The sequence below is a fragment of the Melospiza melodia genome, chromosome 25 (assembly GCF_035770615.1).
Source record: "Melospiza melodia melodia isolate bMelMel2 chromosome 25, bMelMel2.pri, whole genome shotgun sequence".
In the NCBI taxonomy this organism is placed as follows: Eukaryota; Metazoa; Chordata; class Aves; order Passeriformes; family Passerellidae; genus Melospiza; species Melospiza melodia.
This window is the reverse complement of record NC_086218.1, coordinates 11761951-11778776: the sequence shown is the minus strand read 5'-3', so window position 1 is coordinate 11778776 and position 16826 is coordinate 11761951. Positions and strand designations below refer to the sequence as shown.

General features: G+C 50.3%; 2 protein-coding genes across 9 annotated transcripts in view; both read right to left on the bottom strand.

Annotated features, from left to right (window-relative positions):
* Positions 1-4077, bottom strand: part of ARHGEF11 (Rho guanine nucleotide exchange factor 11) — a 38937-nt gene extending 34860 nt beyond the window's left edge. For 6 of the 8 annotated variants that reach the window (XM_063176676.1, XM_063176681.1, XM_063176677.1 and 3 more), the window contains exon 1: positions 3991-4077. In XM_063176676.1, coding sequence (XP_063032746.1) covers positions 3991-4022 — 32 coding nt within the window. In that variant the 5' untranslated portion in view covers positions 4023-4077. The remainder of the gene's footprint in view (positions 1-3990) is intronic. The other 2 variants (XM_063176680.1, XM_063176682.1) reach the window with 1 other exon arrangement.
* Positions 4078-5254: 1177 nt separating this feature from the next.
* ETV3 (ETS variant transcription factor 3) lies at positions 5255-15971 on the bottom strand. Its single transcript, XM_063176667.1, has 4 exons — positions 15802-15971; positions 13346-13583; positions 12123-12238; positions 5255-9372 (listed from the first exon to the last, which is right to left on the bottom strand). Exons 1-4 carry the CDS (start codon positions 15845-15847, stop codon positions 8297-8299), a joined length of 1476 nt encoding a protein of 491 aa, XP_063032737.1. The 5' UTR covers positions 15848-15971; the 3' UTR covers positions 5255-8296.
* Between the last annotated feature and the right edge of the window lie 855 nt (positions 15972-16826).

Genomic DNA, 16826 nt, shown 5'->3' with positions numbered 1-16826 from the left:
TCCTTCCCACAGCAGGTTTGGAATTCCCAGCTGGAAAATCCTATGGAAACCCAGGATAAACCACGTTTAAAGCAGGAAAAATGGGGAAAAAAATTCCCATTTCCCAACATTTCTGACCCTGGAAAATCCACCAAAATCTGGGACAAACCACACTTAAAGCAGGAAAAAAGGGGGAAAAATTCCCATTTCCCAACATTTCTGACGCCTGGGTTCCTTCCCACGCTGGAATCGGAATTCCCAGCTGGAAAACCCACCAAAATCTGGGATAAACCACATTTAAAGCAGGAAAAATGGGGGAAAATTCCCATTTCCCAACACTTCTGACCCCTGGGTTCCTTTCCCACAATGGAATCGGAATTCCCGGCTGGAAAACCCACCAAAATCTGGGATAAACCACATTTAAAGCAGGAAAAATGGGGAGAAAATTCCCATTTCCCAACACTTCTGACACCCGGGTTCCTTTCCCACAATGGAATTGGAATTCCCAGCTGGAAAACCCACCAAAATCTGGGATAAACCACATTTAAAGCAGGAAAAATGGGGGAAAAAAATTCCCCATTTCCCAACATTCCTGACGCCTGCTGGAATTGGAATTCCCAGCTGGAAAACCCCACGGGAACCCAGGACAACCCGGGGTTCGGAGCTGTGGAAATGTGCAAAAATCCCGATTTTTCTGCGTTTTTCCCCGGTGCTGCTCCTCTCCGGGCAGGGCAGCGGAGCCGCAGCCCCCGGGGCTGGCAGCGGGGGAAGAACCACAAATGTTGCAAACCCAGGGCAGAGAAAATTCCGAGCGCCCGGAATTCCTCCCCGGGGACTCGGCGGCCGCCCTCGCGATGCGGGGGGGAAGAAAAAAAAATAAAAAAAAAATAAAAAATAAAAATAAAAAAAAAAAATTTCCCTGGGAGTTTTCGGGACGGAATTCCCACGTTCCCGTTCCCTGCGGGATCGGGGGATTCGGGGTTTTTTTCCCCCACGAAAATTTGGGAATTCTGGCTCCTTTTGGGATTCCCAGATCCCAAAAAAATAAAACCAAACTGGGAATGGCCGGGAGGGGTTGGGAACAGCTTGGAAAGGTTTGGGATTCGGGGAAAATCCGGGAATTGCGGGGTTATCCCAATAAAAACACTTGGGAGCTTTATGTGGAAAACTCTCCAGGTCTCCTCCGCTCCCCTGGAATTCTGGTTTTCCTTGGAACACCTTGCCGTGAGGGAACTGAGTGGTCAGAAATGTTGGGAAAAGGGAATTTTCCCCATTTTGCCTGTTTCAAACATGGTTTATCCCCGGTTTCCATGGGATTTTCCAGCTGGGAATCCCAACTCCAGCGTGGGAAGGGCAGAAATGTTGGGAAAAGGAAATTTTTCCCATTTTTCCTGCTTTCAACCCCGGTTTATCCCAGGTTTCCACTGGGAATTCCAATCCTGTTTCACGTAGGAACCCACTGAATGTTGGAAAACAGGATTTTTTCCCCTACTTTTCCTGCTTTCAACTCTGGTTTATCCCAGGTTTCCAAGGGATTTCCCAGCTGGGAACCCCAAACCCTTTTTTGGGAAGGGATCCCGGCGCCCGGAGCGATGCCGGACGTTGGGAATCGGGGATTTTTCCCCAGTCTGGTTTTGCTTTTTCCGGGAATTCTGCACGGGAATTGCGCAGGGAGCCGCTCCTGGTCAGGTAATGATTAACGGGAGCCACTCCTGGAAAAGCAAAAAAAAAAAAAAAGCGGGAAGGGCGGCGGGACCGGTTCCACCGGGAATTCCCAACCCCAAAATTCCCTGCCCTGGGGGAACGCACAGGATTCACCCCTGAAACCCCAAACAAACCAGGCCAGGGAACCCCGGATCTCTTTGGGATGGGGAAAGATCCTTAAATCCCAAAAAATTCCACCGTAATTCCAATCCCAGGGATAGAAATCCATGGAATAAACTGGGATAAAATCCAGGAATCCCAAATAAACCAGGCCAGGGAACCCCGGAACTCTTTGGGATGGGGAAAGATCCTTAAACCCCCGAAAATCCCACCCTGATTCCGATCCCAGGGATGGAAACCCACGGGGTAAAACCCAGGATTTACCCCTGGAACCCCAAATAATCCAACCCATAAATCCAGGAATTCTTTGGGACGGGAAAGATCCTCAAATCCCAGAAAACCCCACCGTAATTGGGTGGGACCATCCTGGAGATCCACGGAATAACCTGGGATAAAATCCAGGATTTACCCCAAATAATCCAACCCATAAATACTGGAATTCTTTGGGATGGGAAAGATCCTTGAATCCCAAAAAATTCCACCGTAATTCCAATCCCAGGGATAGAAATCCATGGAATAACCTGGGATAAAATCCAGGAATCCCAAATAAACCAGGCCAGGGAATTCTGGAATCCTTTGGGACGGAAAAAGCAGAGAAAATCCCCATGGAATCTGGTGGGAAAACGATCCCAGAAATTCCTGGGACCTGCTTCTCTCCCAGGGCCCCAAACTCCCCGTTTTCCACCCAAATCCGTGCGTGGGAAATGCCGTGGCTGCGGCAGGGATCCCGACCCAGGAATCCTCAGCAAAATTCCCGAGTCTGTCCCAGAAAAACCTTCCAGGGTTTTCCAAGGGTTTATCCCACAAAAAAAAAAAAAAAAAAAAAAAAAAAAAAATCCCAAATCTGGTTTAAAATGGAGCAAAACAAACAGGAAAAAGCCAATTCCCACTGAGGGACACTGGAAATATCCCAGAAATCAGAAAGGTTTGGGATATTCACCCCCCACTCCCCAAAATCCGGGAGTTTTGTCCCAAAATGCTGCAAGGATGGGGTGGGGGGGCCCAGGGCTGAGCTGAGCCCCAAAGAAATCCCAAAATCCCGGAATTTCATCCCAAATTCCCGTCTTTTCCCCCAAGGAATGGGGTGAGGGCTCCAGGACGAGCTGAGCCCCCTCCCAGATCCCCCAAACCCCCAAAATCCCGGAGTTTCACCCCAAAATCACAGAATTTCACCCCAAAGTCCCACAATGTCACCCCAAAATCCCACAATTTCACCCCAAAATCCCACAATTTCACCCCAAAATCACAGAATTTCACCCCAAAGCACTGCAGGGACAGGGCAGGAGCTCCACCCTGATCCAAATCCCTTCTCCTGAACCTCCAGAGCCCCAAAATCTCAGATTTTCACCCCAAATCAATGCTTTTCCCCCAAGACGTGGGGCAGGAGGTGCAGACCAGGCTGAGCCCCCTCCCAGAGCCCCGAAATCCCCGAATTTCACCCCAAAACACCCCAAATCCCCGAATTTCACCCCCAAACACCCCAAATCTCAGCGTTTCGCCCCAAAACACCCCAAATCCCGACGTTTCACCCCAAAACACCCCAAATCTCAGCGTTTCACCCCAAAACACCCCAAATCTCAGCGTTTCACCCCAAAACACCCCAAATCCCGACATTTCACCCCAAAACACCCTAAATCTCAGCATTTCACCCCAAAACGCCCCAAATCCCGGCATTTCCCCCCAAATCTCAGCGTTTCACCCCAAAACGCCCCAAATCCCGGCGTTTCACCCCAAATCCCTGCAGGGACCGGCTGTGGGCTCCAGCACGAGCCGAGCCCCCTCCCATGAGCCCCAAAACCCCCGAATTTCCTCCCAAAACCCCCGAATTTCCCCCAAACCGCCGCTCTCCCACCTCGGTCCAGCCGAGCCCCCTCCCCGCTCCCCGAAACCGCCGAATTTCACCCCAAAACCGCCGAATTTCACCCCAAAACCCCCGAATTTCACCCCAAACCGCCGAATTTCACTCCAAAACCCCCGAATTTCCCCCCAAACCGCCGCTCTCCCCCCTCGGTCCAGCCGAGCCCCCTCCCCGCTCCCCGCAGCCCCAAACCCGCCCGATTTCGCCCCAAACCCGCGTCCCCCCCTCCCCAAAGGCGGCGGGCTCTCCCCCTCAGGCCGATCCCCGTCCCCTTCTCCCCGCTTTTCCCCCCTTTCCCCCCCGGCCCGGGGTCGCCCCTCAGCCCGTACCTGTCCGGGGCCTGCGGAGGCCTCACGCTCATGGTGGAGCTCGGTCAGGGCAGCGCCCGGAGCCGCCGCCCCGCTCCGGCCGGCCCCGCCACCATGCCCGGCCGCGGCGGCTGCGGCGGCGGCCTCGGGGGGCCCCGAGCGAGCCCCGCGGGGCCCCGAGCGAAGCCCCCGGGCTGCGGTTCGGTGCCGGCCCGGCCGAGCGGGGCTCCCCCTGCCGCCCTGCCCTGCCCGCCGCGGGGGCCGGGCCGAGGGAGAGGCCTGGAGGCCGCTCCCAATCCCCGGGCTCGCCCGGCCCCCCGCGCCCGGCACGGCGGGGCAGCGCCCGCGGCTGCGGGGAGCGGGGACGGAGCGAGGGAGGGAGCGGGGGACGCGGGGGACGCGGGGGACGCGGGGGACGCGGGGTGCGGGGAACACAGCGGACAGCGCGGGGGACACGGGACAGCGAGGGGGACACGGTGACCTCGGGGTGCGGGGGATAGAGGGGACAGCGAGGGGGACACGGTGACCTCGGGGTGCGGGGGATAGAGGGGACAGGGAGGAGAACACAGTGACCGCGGGGTGCGGGGGGTGGTGGGGACAGTGAAGGGGACGAAGTGACCTCGGTGTGTGAGGGGACAGAGAGTGACCTCGGGGTGCGGGGGACACGGGACAGTGAGGATTATTTGGGGACAGTGTGGGTTTGGGGACACCCACGGGGACAGTGAAGATTTGAGGACACAGAACAGTGAGGATTTGGGGACATCCATGGGGACAGTGTGGGTTCGGGGACACGCATGGGGACAACGTGGGTTTGGGGACAGCAAGGATTTTGGGGACAGTGAGGATTTCAGGGCACAGAGCGACCTCAGAATGTGGGGGACTTGGGGACAGTGAGGGTTTGAGGGGGACACTGAGTGACCTCGAGGTGCGGGACACCCAGGGGACAGCGAGGATTTGAGGGGACACTGAGTGACCTTGGGGTGTGGGGGACATGGGGACAGTGTGGGTTTGGGGACACCCATGGGGACACCCATGGGGACAGTGTGGGTTTGGGGACAGTGTGGGTTTGGGGACACCCATGGGGACAGTGAGGATCTGGGGACATGGGACAGTGCGGGTTTGGGGACACCCATGGTGACACCGAGGATTTGGGGACACCCAAAAACCCTCAAACCCAAAATTTCGGGTCCCAAACTGCAAAAACCCTCAGGAAAACCCCAAAATCCCCAAACTCCAAAAAACCTCAGGAAAACCCCAAAAGCCCCAAGGAATCCAGCGAGCCCTCTCTGTTAAAAGGTTTTTATTTAACGTTTTGAATTCGAGGTAAAATACTTTTATTTTTCAGGTTTTTTTTTTTTCCTTTTTTCCGTTTTTTTTTTTTTCAACTTCCATAACAAAATACGGAGCTATGGGATACCCCTGGAAAAAAATATGTATATTATCCATAAATTTCTCTAGCACTCCATCATATATATATATAATATATATATGCAACCCTTTTTTTTTAAATCTGATTTTTATAGAAATCGGAATTTTTTTTAAAGGCACAAATTTCGGATTTTTTGTCTTTTTTTTTTTGTTTTTTTGCCCCTCTACTTTACACCCTATGTACAAAGCCACACTCCCCATCCCAAATTCCATCAATTTTCCCGATGGATTCCTGCCGGATTCCCACCGGGGAGAGTTCAAATCCCTCGAAATCCCTCGAAAAAGGGGTTTTTGGAACCCAAAGAAAAGCGTAAATACCGGTTTAAAAAGCGCTAAAAAAAACAAAAAAATCAAAGTTTTTCCCCGGAAAATCCAAAGTTTTTCCGGATTTTTGATGATTTCAACCGAGAGAAAATTCCTGGTTTTTTTTTTTTTCAATCCCACCAGGACGCGGAGACGCGAAAAAAAGGAAAGAAACCAACGGAAAAAACAGCTTAAAATAATACAAAACCTCAACATAATTATGGAATAAATAAAAAATCCGGGACAACCCCATTAATGCTGTTGGATTTTTCCTCCTGTTCTTCCTTTTTTGGGAAATTCCTCCTCAGAAATTCCCCCTTTTTGGGGCTGTCCCATCAAAAAGTCTCTCTTTTTTTTTGTTTTTTGTCCTTTTTTTTTTCATATTTTTCCTACGGATTTGCTACAAAAAAGAAGCGAAATTACCAACAAAAACAAAAACGGCTGGAAAAAAACGGGATCATGCTCCGGGGCAAATTCATCCAGGAGAGAATTCCAACCATTCCCAACTTCCCGAGGGTGTTTTCTATTAAATGGTTTGGCACGCTGGAATTTGAGCAATTTTTCCTTGAAACTTCCGATTTTTTTTTTCTCCATAAAATTTGGATCTGGTTGATTCATTTTTTTTTTTTTCCTTTAAATCCAGTTTTTTTTTTTACACCTTTTCCTTCTCCTCTTCCTGCTTTTTTTATTTTTTTTGTTTTTCCTTCCTCTTCCTGCTTTTATTTTTATTTTTTCTTCCTGCTCCCGGGCTCCGTTGGGAATCCTGGAATTCCCGAGAGGCGCCGGATCCGTCGTCCTGAGTCCGGAATTCCCTGAACTCTCCCAAGTTATTTTTATTTTCATTTTTTTTCTCGTTTTTGTCTTTTTTTTTTTTTTGCAGTGCAATGGCTGTGGAAAAACAAAAAAAAAACCCCAACATTCCCACCCTTCCCAAAAAAACCCCCAATCCCAAAAAATCCTTTTTTTTTTTTTAAAGCCACAACGATTCCAACTTTCCTCCTTCTCCTCCCTGGGATCTCGCCTCGAACCCGAAGGATCGGAAGAGGGGGGGGAAAAAATGAAAACATGAAAATTCCGGCGTTTTCCCCCCGTGTTTTTTGTTTCTGCTTTTTCCCGACGGTTCCGGCACTTGGATTTGGGATCGGCGGCGGGAATTCCGGGAAAGGCCTCCTGTGTAATTCCTGAGTTCCTCCTCGCGCCCTCTCCGGGTTCGTTTTTTTTTTTTGTGTTATTTTGTGGGGTTTTTTTTTTTGGGATAATCCAGGGGTTTTCCACCCCAAACCCTTAGAGCTCCACATTCCGAGGCTCCCGGACCCGGCCGGGTCGGGATTTTGGGAATTCCGCTCCTTCCAGCAGGGAATTCCCGGCCTTGCTGCTCCCAGAGCGAATCCTTGGGAATTCCTGGCTCCTCGTCCCGCTGGGAGCACAGCCCGGAGGCAGAACAGCGAGATTCGGGATCCGCCCCCAAAATCCGGGCAGGATCCGCCAAATCCGAGCGCTCCCGGATTCAGAAATTCCCAGAAAAAGTCCAAACGTGGTTCGCTTTTCTTTTTTTTTTGTTTTTTTTTTTTTTTTTTCTTCTTCTTTAAGGCATGAGTCAAACGGGGAGAAAGGGGGAGGGTCCAAAAAAATCTGGGGATGGCGCCGGGAATTCCGGCGCTCCCGGGACTCACCACAATCATTCCAGCGCTCCTTCCAAGCATTCCCAAAAAATTCCACCCACACGGATCCCGCAGCGGGGAAAACAAAAAAAAAAAACCTCCCGCTCCGGGCACACGAAAACCAAAGGGAGGGGAAAAAAAAAACACCAAACCCCAACATTTTTAATGCGTTAGGATTAAAGGCATCCGGTTAATTTTGTGTTATTCCCGTTCCCGTTCCCTGAAAAAGTTTGGAGTTTTGCTCATGGCTTCTGCGAGAGAGAGAGAAAGAAAGGCGGGAAAAGGGGAATTTTCCCCGGAAATCCGCCGGGAACGACGCGGCCTCCATCCCGATTTTCCGAGTTTTCCTGAATCCTCTTCCCCCCGCCCCAAACCCCGCTCCGTGGACAGTGCAAAATTCCCGATGCAAAATTCCCAAGCTCCTCCTTTTCCCAAAAAACCAAACAAAAAAAAAAAAAAACCCAACAAAAAAATGAACCAAACCAGCTCCTGGATGGCCGGGGAATCCTCGTATCCATAAAAAAAAATAAAAATTCCCAAAAGAAAAACCAACACCCCCTGGATGTGGAGATTCCCGGTGTCCCAAAAAGCCCCGAGCCTGGAACCCCTCCGTGCCAGTCCTGGAGCTCGAGCCGGCTTTTCCCGGGAAAAGCGAGCGGGAATTGCGGGAATTCCGGCTGCTGCGTCTTCACCTGCAAGTCAACAACAGAAACAACACAAAGGCCGAAGCTGCCCGCCCCCCTCCCTTCTCCCACCCCCGAAAAACCCCCCAAAACCCCGGCCCTGCCCCGCGCCCCCCTCCCCGCCCTTAGCCCGAACTGCTCTGCAACCTTGCTACATAAATACACGGATTTCTCCTCCGGGTGTTTGTTTGCCAAGGTTTTGTTGTTGTTGTTTTTGTTTTTTGTGGTGTTGTTTTGTCGTTCCAGCCGGGATTAGGTGTCGGAGGCGGCGGCCACGGCTTTGGGCAGGTGCCAGACCCCGTTGGGCCGCGGCTCCTCGGGCATTTCCTGCCGGGAATCGCCGTTCCAGCGCCGCTTCAGCCGCAGCTTGGGGGGCATCAGGGCGTCCTCCCTCCTCTCCTGCCCGGCCGCGGCATCCCCGGGTTGTTTCTCCACGCTCTCCTCTCCGGATGAGCCGGGCTGAGGCGGGATGGGCACCCACGCCGGAGCGGCCGGGCGGGCGAACACCGCGGCCTTCTCCTCCCCCTCCTCCTCCTGCTCTTCCTCCCGCTTCTCCTCCTCCCGCTCCTCCTCCCTGTCGGGCTCCACCTTGACGCGGGGCGGCTCGGCATTGCTGCTGCTGCTGCTGCTGTTGGTGGTGGCGGCGCCCTCGGGGCTCTCCAGCCGCTCGCGGTTCTTGCGGCCGGCGGGCGGCGGCTGCAGCTTGATGGGGAACTGCGGCTGCTCCTCCAGCGGCACCGGGCACTGCAGCGGCGGCACCACCAGCGGGTAGCGGGGGAAAGTCCGCGGGCTCAGGTGGTAGTTGAACACGGAGCAGGCCTGCGAGTGCAGGTAGTGCTTCATCTCCTCGGGGTTGAAGGAGAAGCAGCTGCTGCCGGCGGCGGCGAACGGGCTGAGCCCCGGCGAAGGGCTGTACGAGAAGAGCGTGGGCGTCAGCGACAGCGCCGGCGAGATGGGCACGTTGAGCACGCCGGGGCGGCCCGGCAGCGGCGACACGGCGAAGGGGCTGTGAGGGTGCTCGGGGAACATGCCGGGCCGCGAGAACAGCGGCAGCACCACCTCGGGCTTGCGCTTGGGCCCCGCCGCGGCCGTGGCGGCGTGCGGCGGCGCCAGCAGGTCCCGGCGCCAGTCCGGGGCGCTCTCCTCCAGCTCGGCGGGCTCCGCTTTGCGCTCGGGGTCCGGCAGCGCCGGCTCGGCGTGCGGCGGCAGCAGCGAGGCCGCGGCGAAGCGGCCCGGGCCCTCCTCGGTGGGAGAGTGCGGCTCCAGAGGGGGGAAATGGAACCGCGAGGAGGCCGTGGGCACGGGCGGGGCGCTCTGCGGAACCACGCCTGGAAAATGGGGGGAAAAGGGGAAAAAATGATTAGGGGGATGAGGGGGTCGGAGTTTGTGGGGATGGGTTGGGAATGTGTGGGAGTATTGGAAATGTCCGCCTGAGGGAGGATGGCATCGGTCCGTGGAAATGTCTGAAATATCCACAGAAATGTCTGAAATATCCACAGAAATGTATGAAATACCCATGGAAATGTATGAAATACCCATGGAAATGTATGAAATATCCATGGAAATATCTCATCTGAGGGGGGATCTCATCAGTCCGTGGAAATGTCTGAAATACCCATGGAAATATATAATCTGAGAGAGGATCTCATAAATCCATGGAACTGTCTGATATATCCATGGGAAAAAAATCCAATATCCACGGAAATATCTCATCTGAGGGGGGATCTCATCAGTCCGTGGAAATGTCTGAAATACCCATGGAAATCTCTTCTCTGAGGGGGGATCTCATCAGTCCGTGGAAATGTCTGAAATACCCATGGAAATCTCTCTCTGAGGGGGGATCTCATCAGTCCGTGGAAATGTCTGAAATACCCATGGAAATGTCTCATCTGAGAGGGGATCTCAGCAATCCATGGAAATGTCTTCCAGTATCCATAAAAATATCTCAAAAATCCACGGAAATATCTTCAATGTCCATGGAAACCACTTCTCTGAGGGGGAATTCCATCAGTCCATGCAAATGTCTCAAATACCCATGGAAATATGTCCAATATCAACGGGAATATCCCCAATATCCACAGAAATATCTCAGATATCCATAAAAACCTCTCCTCTGAGGGGTGATCTCATCAATCCATGGAAGTATCTCAAAGATCCACAAAAATCCCTCAAATTCCCACCTCCTTTTTCCCCCACAAATCTCCGTGAGGGAGGGGACAATCCTGGAGAAAACCCCCAAATTCCAGCTTTGCCCTCCCAATCCCCGCCCCGCTGGGAATGAAAAGGGCCGGGATTAACCGAGAGCGTTCCAAATTCTCCCAAATTCTTTTTTTTCCAAGCGCCTCAGGGACAGGAGGGAGCTGGGAACTGCCCGGACTCGTTTGCTCCCAGTTAATTATGGAATTACAGCTCCAGACACATCTTCCCACCCCCGTGCCTTGGCTTGGAAAAGACATTCCCCTCCTCTAAACAAAAAAAAAGAAAATAAAACAAACCCCAGCAGGGCCCACACAGGTGAAGGAGACACCAACACCTGGAGGAATTTTTCCCCTTTTTGTTTTTTTTTTTTTTTTTTTTGGCCTTCCCGGAGCCTTGGAAAAACAAAACCTTGGAGCTTCCCTCAGGGAGGGGAGGCAGCCCCAGAGACGGCGCCGGACGGAGGCTCCAGCCTGGAAAAATCTCTTTTTTCCCCACACACAACCTGCTTTGATCCCTATTTTCCCTGCTTTTCCCCTGCTGGATTGGTGTTCCAGGCTCTACCCTGGAAGCTGGATCAGATCTTCCAAATCGGGACTTGTTTGTGGAGAAAAATTTGGAACTTTTGGGAACAACGGCTTGCAGACAGTTTTTTTTTATCTTTATGGATTCAATAATCACTGATTTCCCCACTTTTCCTGCTCTTTTTCCTGCTGGATTGGTGCTCCAGGCTCTCTCCCCTGGAGCAGCTTGTGCTAGGCCCAGCTCCTCTAAATTGAGATTTTTTTGTGGAGAAAAGTTTGGAATTCTGGGAATATTGACTTCCAGTGGGTTTTTCTATCTTTATGGATTCAATAATCACCAATTTCCCCACTTTTTCTGCTTTTTTTAATGTTTTTTTTTTTCCTGCTGGATTGGCCTTCCAGGCTTTGCCCTGCAGCAGAGTGTGCTAGGCCCAGCTCCCCTAAATTGAGAATTTGTGAGGAGAAAAGTTTGGAATTTCTGGGCATAACGACTTCCAGAGGGGGTTGTTTATCTTGATGGATTCAATAATCACCAATTTCCCCACTTTTTCTGCTTTTTTTCCTGTTTTTTTCCCTGCTGGATCAGCTTTCCAGGCTTTGCCCTGCACTGCAGTGTGCTGGGCCGGGCTCCTCTAAGTAGGGATTGTGTGAGGAGAAAAGTTTGGAATTTCTGGGAATATCAACTTCCAGAAGGATTTCCTGTTTTTATGGATTCATTTTCCCACTGTGCCTGATCAGGACAATCCCCCAGCTGTAGAAATTTGGCTCTTAGGGGGTTTAATTCCATCAAAAAACCCCTTGGAAAGACTTTTCCCAGGAAACCACTGCTGACTCTAGGATAAAGCTGGCAAAACTATTTTAGGGCAAAAAAAGGACATTTATGCTCCATTCCCAAACTCTTCCTCATTATCCTCTCTCCTCCAGGGAAAAAGTTTTTATTTTTAGTCAAAATCCAAGAATTCCTGGTTTCCTCCAGGACTGCTGCGATCTCTAAGGAATCCCTCCCAACTCCGGGGCAGGAATGGGTTAAAAAAGAGCAATTTTTGGTTGAAAATGAGAGGGAAAAGGGGGAGAGAAGGCAGAAAAAGCCGTGGATTTGTCCAAGGCCCCATAAACTCACCTGAGCCACTCTGGGATTGCATCCCAAGGCTGATCCTCTTATCCCACAAATCCCAACAATCCCCGGGGAAAGATAAACCCTGAGCCCACATCCCCCACTGCAGCCGGGATTTGCTCCCAGGTTTTGGGCTTTTTATCCAGGCTGGCTGTGGAAAAAAACAAATTCCACATTCCTGGGGTTTTTTTGGGGATTTTTTTCCCCCATTCCCACCCAGAATTCCCGAATTCCCCGGGCTCACCGTTGGGCCGGATGTTGATGAAGGGATAATTGGGCATCACCAGTTTGTTAAAGTTGAATTTGTAGGTGAATCTTTTGCCCTTGGTCTTGTGCAGGATCCTCTTGTTGTAGTAATATCTGGGAATAAATTAAAAAAAAAAAAAAAATTGAAGCACTCAAAAATCCAGAATTCCTTCCTAATTCCTGAGGGATTCCTTCCTGAAATCCTGTCTAACCAAAAAATGGAATTTTGGAATGGTTGGGCCTGGGGTGGAGCTTAAAGATCCTTAAAAATACAGAATTCCAGAGGGATTTCTTCCTAACTTCCTGTTTAAACCAGAATTTGGAATTTTGGGATGGTTTGGGTTGGAAAAAGCTGAAAAACCCTTAAAAATCCAGGGCCAGGGGCAGCTCCCACCTTCCCAGGTCGCTCCAAGCTGGAATGGGGCACTCCCAGGGATGGGAAATCCGTGGAATAAGCTGGACCAGGGAAAGATTTATCCCTAAAATCCCATTGAATGGAATCCAGGAATGTTTTTGGGGTGGAAAAAGGACCTTAAACCCCACCAACCCAAACCCTGAGGGACGAGACCATACCAGCACGATATCCTGCTGGAAAAACCCCAGAATTCCATGAGGGGAAAAGGGAAAAATTCCAAATTTGCTGACCTGAGGAGCCCCCACTGAGCTTGTCATAGTTCATGCGGAGTTTGAATTTCTGGGGCTCCCAAAGCTGCGCCACCAAAACCCAGAACTGGGCCAAACCCACCACCCCAAACCCTGAGAGACGAGCCAACATCACCCTGATATCTCTCTTAAAAACCCTCAGAATTCTACAGGGAAAATACGCATGAAACTTTTGGGAAAAAACACCCAAATTCCACCAACCTGAGGGCACAACTGACCTTGTTATAGTTATGTGGGGTTTGCATTTCTGGTGCCCCCAGAGCTGCGCCAACCCCACCACCCCAAACCCTGAGGGACGAACCGACACCACGATCACATCCCCCTTAAAAATCCTAAAATTCCATGAAAAATAAAAGGGAAAAATTCCAAATTTCACCAACTGGAAGGCCCGGCTGAGCTTGTCGTAGTTCATCTGCGGCCTGCACTCGCGGCGCCCCCAGAGCCGCGCCACCAAAACCCAAACCCCAAACCCAATCCCACCACCCCGAACCCTGAGAGATGAGCCCAAAACCCCCGAAATTCTGAGTTTTGAAGGAAAAAAACCCGAATTTGGGTTACCTGAGGGCGCGGCTGAGCTTGTCGTAGTTCATCTGCGGCTTGCACTTGCGGCGCCCCCAGAGCCGCGCCACCTCGTCGGGGTCCTTGATGACGAACTCGCCGTACTCGCCCTGCTGCCAGGCGATGACGTGCCGGAACTCCTCCTTCTGCAGCAGCTCCAGGATGAAGTGCCACAGCTGGATCTGCCGCGAGCCGGGGCTGGACTCCGTCTTGTACGCCCACTCGGGGAAGTGGTAGCCTTTGCGGGGGGAGAAACGGGGGGAAAAATGAAAAAAAATGGGGAAAAAAATGGAATTTTGGGAAAAACAGGCGGGGTTTGGGAGGTGGAATTCTGCTCAGTATTCAGTCTGGGAGCAGGGAGATCCAGATTGCCATCCAGCTGCTGAATTCTGACTCCTTTGAGATCCAATCCCTTGGAAAATACACCCCAAAACCACTACAAAACCCACTAAAACCTGTGAACAACCACCAAAAATTGGTAAAACTCAGCTGGAATTGCATTAGTTACTGGTGCCTGGAATTGTGTCCAATATTCCGTATGGGAGCAGGGAAATTCGGGTTTCTCATCATTCTGACTCATTTCAGCCCCATTTCCTTGGAAAATCCTGCCAAAATCCCTCTAAAAACCACCAAAATTTGGTAAAATTTGGTTGGAACTGCATTAATTACTGGTGCCTGGAATTCCGTTCAATATTCCATGCGGGAGCAGGCAATTCCAGGTTTCCCATCCAGCTGCTCACTTCTGACTCCTTTAATCCCCATTTTCCATGGAAAATCCAGCCAAAACCCACCAAAATCCTACAAAAAAAAACCCCACTAAAAACCCATCAAAAATGGGTAAAATTTGATTGGAATTCCATTAATCACTGGTGCCCGGAATTCTGTTCAATATTCCATGTGGGAGCAGGGAGATCCACATTCCCACCCAGCTGCTCATTTCTGACTCATTTCAGCCCCATTTCTTTGGAAAATCCACCCAAAAATCCCACAAAAAAAAAAAAAAAAAAAAAACCCACACTAAAAAAAACCCCTAAAACCCATGAAAAACCACCAAAAAATGGTAAAACTTGGGTGGAATTCAGTATTCCGTGTGGGAGCAGGGAATTCCAGATTCACATCCAGCTGCTCATTTCTGACTCATATCAGGCCCATTTCCTTGGAAAATTCATCCAAAAGACACAGAAAATCCACTAAAACCCAGTAAAAAAACCCCAAAATTGTAAAATTTTGGAATTCCATTCAATATTCCATTCAAAATCCCAGGGATGGAATTCAGGCAGAAAAAAAATCCTAATTTGGGGTGGGGTTTATTAGGAAAAACTTTGATTTGTGGTGGGGTTTATTTTGGGAAAAATCTGATTTGGGGTTGGAGTTTATTTTTGGGAAAAATCTGATTTTGTGGGGTGATTTTTTTGGGGGGGGAAATCTGATTTGGGGTTGGTTTATTTTAGGAAAAATCTGACTTGGGGTTGGGATTTTTTTTTTTTAACTAATTTTGCGTGGTGACTTTTTTGAGGGAAAAATCTGATTTGGGTGGTGATTTTTTGTGGGGAAAAATCTGATTTGGGGTGGGATTTATTTGGAAAAAAAAATCTGATTTGGAGACAGAGTTTATTTTGGGAAAATCTGATTTGGGGTGGAGTTTACTTTGGGGGAAAAAGTCTGATTTGGGGTGGAGGTTTATTTTAGGAAAAATCTGATTTGAGGTTGGCTTATTTTAGGAAAAATCTGATTTGGGTTGGAGTTTTTTTGGGAAAAATCCCCTTTTTTCCCCCAGTGCCACCCACATTCGTGCCCAGGGAGGGAGGAATAATCAATAATCTGAATTTCCAGGGCTGCACCTCCACCCTCGAACGGGGGGAGAGGCGGGACCGGCATTCCCAGGGAATATTTATATCTGGGAAAGGGCAAAAATGGGAATTTGTATCTGGGAAAGGAGCAGCAAAAATGGGATTTTATCCTGGGAAAGCAGCTGAAAATGGGATTTATGGGATTTTATCCCAGGAAAGCAAAGAAATTGGGATTTATGGGGTTTTTATCCCAGAAAAGCAGCAGGAATGAGATTTTTGGGATTTCTGCCCCAGAAAAGCAGCTGAAATGGGGTTTATTGGATTTTTATCCTGGAAAGCAGCAGGAAAGGGATTTATGGGATTTTTAACCCAGGAAATGAGTTGAAAATGGGATTTATGGTGTTTTTATCCCAGAATAGCAGCAGGAATTGGGATTTTTTGGGATTTATGGGATTTTCATCCCAGAATAGCAGCAGGAATTGGGATTTTTGTCCCAGGAAATCAGTTGAAAATGGGATTTATGGGATTTTTATCCTGGGAAAGCAGCAGGAATTGGGATTTTTGGTGTTTTTATTCTGAAAAGCAGCAGGAATTGGGGTTTTTGGTGTTTTTATCCCAGAGAAGCAGGGGAATTGGGGTTTTTGGGGTTTTTTGGGAGCTGCTCACCCCCTCCTCCCTCGGGCTTGTCCACGATGCTGCAGCCGGCCTTCATCCTCTTCCTCCTGGGGAGAGAGGGCTCAGCAGGGACTGGCCAAGGTTTGGGGGAAAAAATAGGGAAAATGGGAAAAATGGGGGGAAAATGGGGTCAGCAGGCACCGCCTGGGAAATGGGGGAAAAAACAGGGAAAATGGAGAAAATATGGGGGGAAAAACGGGGGGAAAATGGGGAGACAGGGGTCAGCAGGGACCGCCGGGGAAATGGGGAAAACATGGGGGGAAATTGGGGAAAGATGGGGGAAAAATGAGGAAAAACAGGGGGAAAATGGGGGAAATTGGGGAAAATTGGGGGAAAATGGGAAAAATGGGCAGGGAAAGGGGTCAGGAGGCACTGCTCAGGGGAAAACGGGGGAAATGGGGGAAATTGGGGAAAAATGGGGGAAAGATGGAGAAATAACGGGGGAATAATGGGGGAAATAATGGGGAGAAAATGTGAAAAAATGCAGGAGAAAACAGGGGAGAAAAAGAGGAAAAATGAGGGAAAATTTGGAGAAAATGGAAAAAAAGGGGAGAATAAAGGGAGGAAAAAAAGGGGAGGGAATGGGAGAAAAAATGGGGGAAAATGGGAATAAATGGGGACAGAAATTGGGAATAAAGGGAAATAAAGAGGGAAATGGGGAGAAAACTGGAGAAAATGGAAAAAAACATGGGGAGAGAAAAAGGGGAAATAAGGGGGGAAAAAAGGGGGAGAAAAGAGGGAAAAAGGGTGGAAAAGGAGAGAAAAACAAGGAATAAAGGGGAAATAAAGGGGGGAAAGGGGGAAAATGAAGAGAAAGGTGAAAAAGGAGGGGAAGGAGAAGCAGAAAGGGAAATTTCCCTGGCTGGAGCTGCAGGAAGGAGACAAAACAAACCCAGCTCAGCCCCAGACGGGCTCGGCTGCCAAAATCCACAGCTGGGAGCGGGCCCAGTGTGCCAGGGCTGCACGGGAGGGGAAAAAATGGGGGGAAATGGAGGAAAAAATGGGAAAAACATAGA

Excerpts from the sequence above, each read along its gene's own strand:
- ETV3 (XM_063176667.1), bottom strand. The coding sequence starts at position 15,847 with ATGAAGGCCGGCTGCAGCATCGTGGACAAGCCCGAGGGAGGAGGGG. Across the intron at positions 12,239-13,345 it reads AAGCTCAGCCGCGCCCTCAG|ATATTACTACAACAAGAGGA; the intron begins GTAACCCAAATT and ends ATTTATTCCCAG. Across the intron at positions 9,373-12,122 it reads CATCAACATCCGGCCCAACG|GCGTGGTTCCGCAGAGCGCC; the intron begins GTGAGCCCGGGG and ends CCCATTTTCCAG.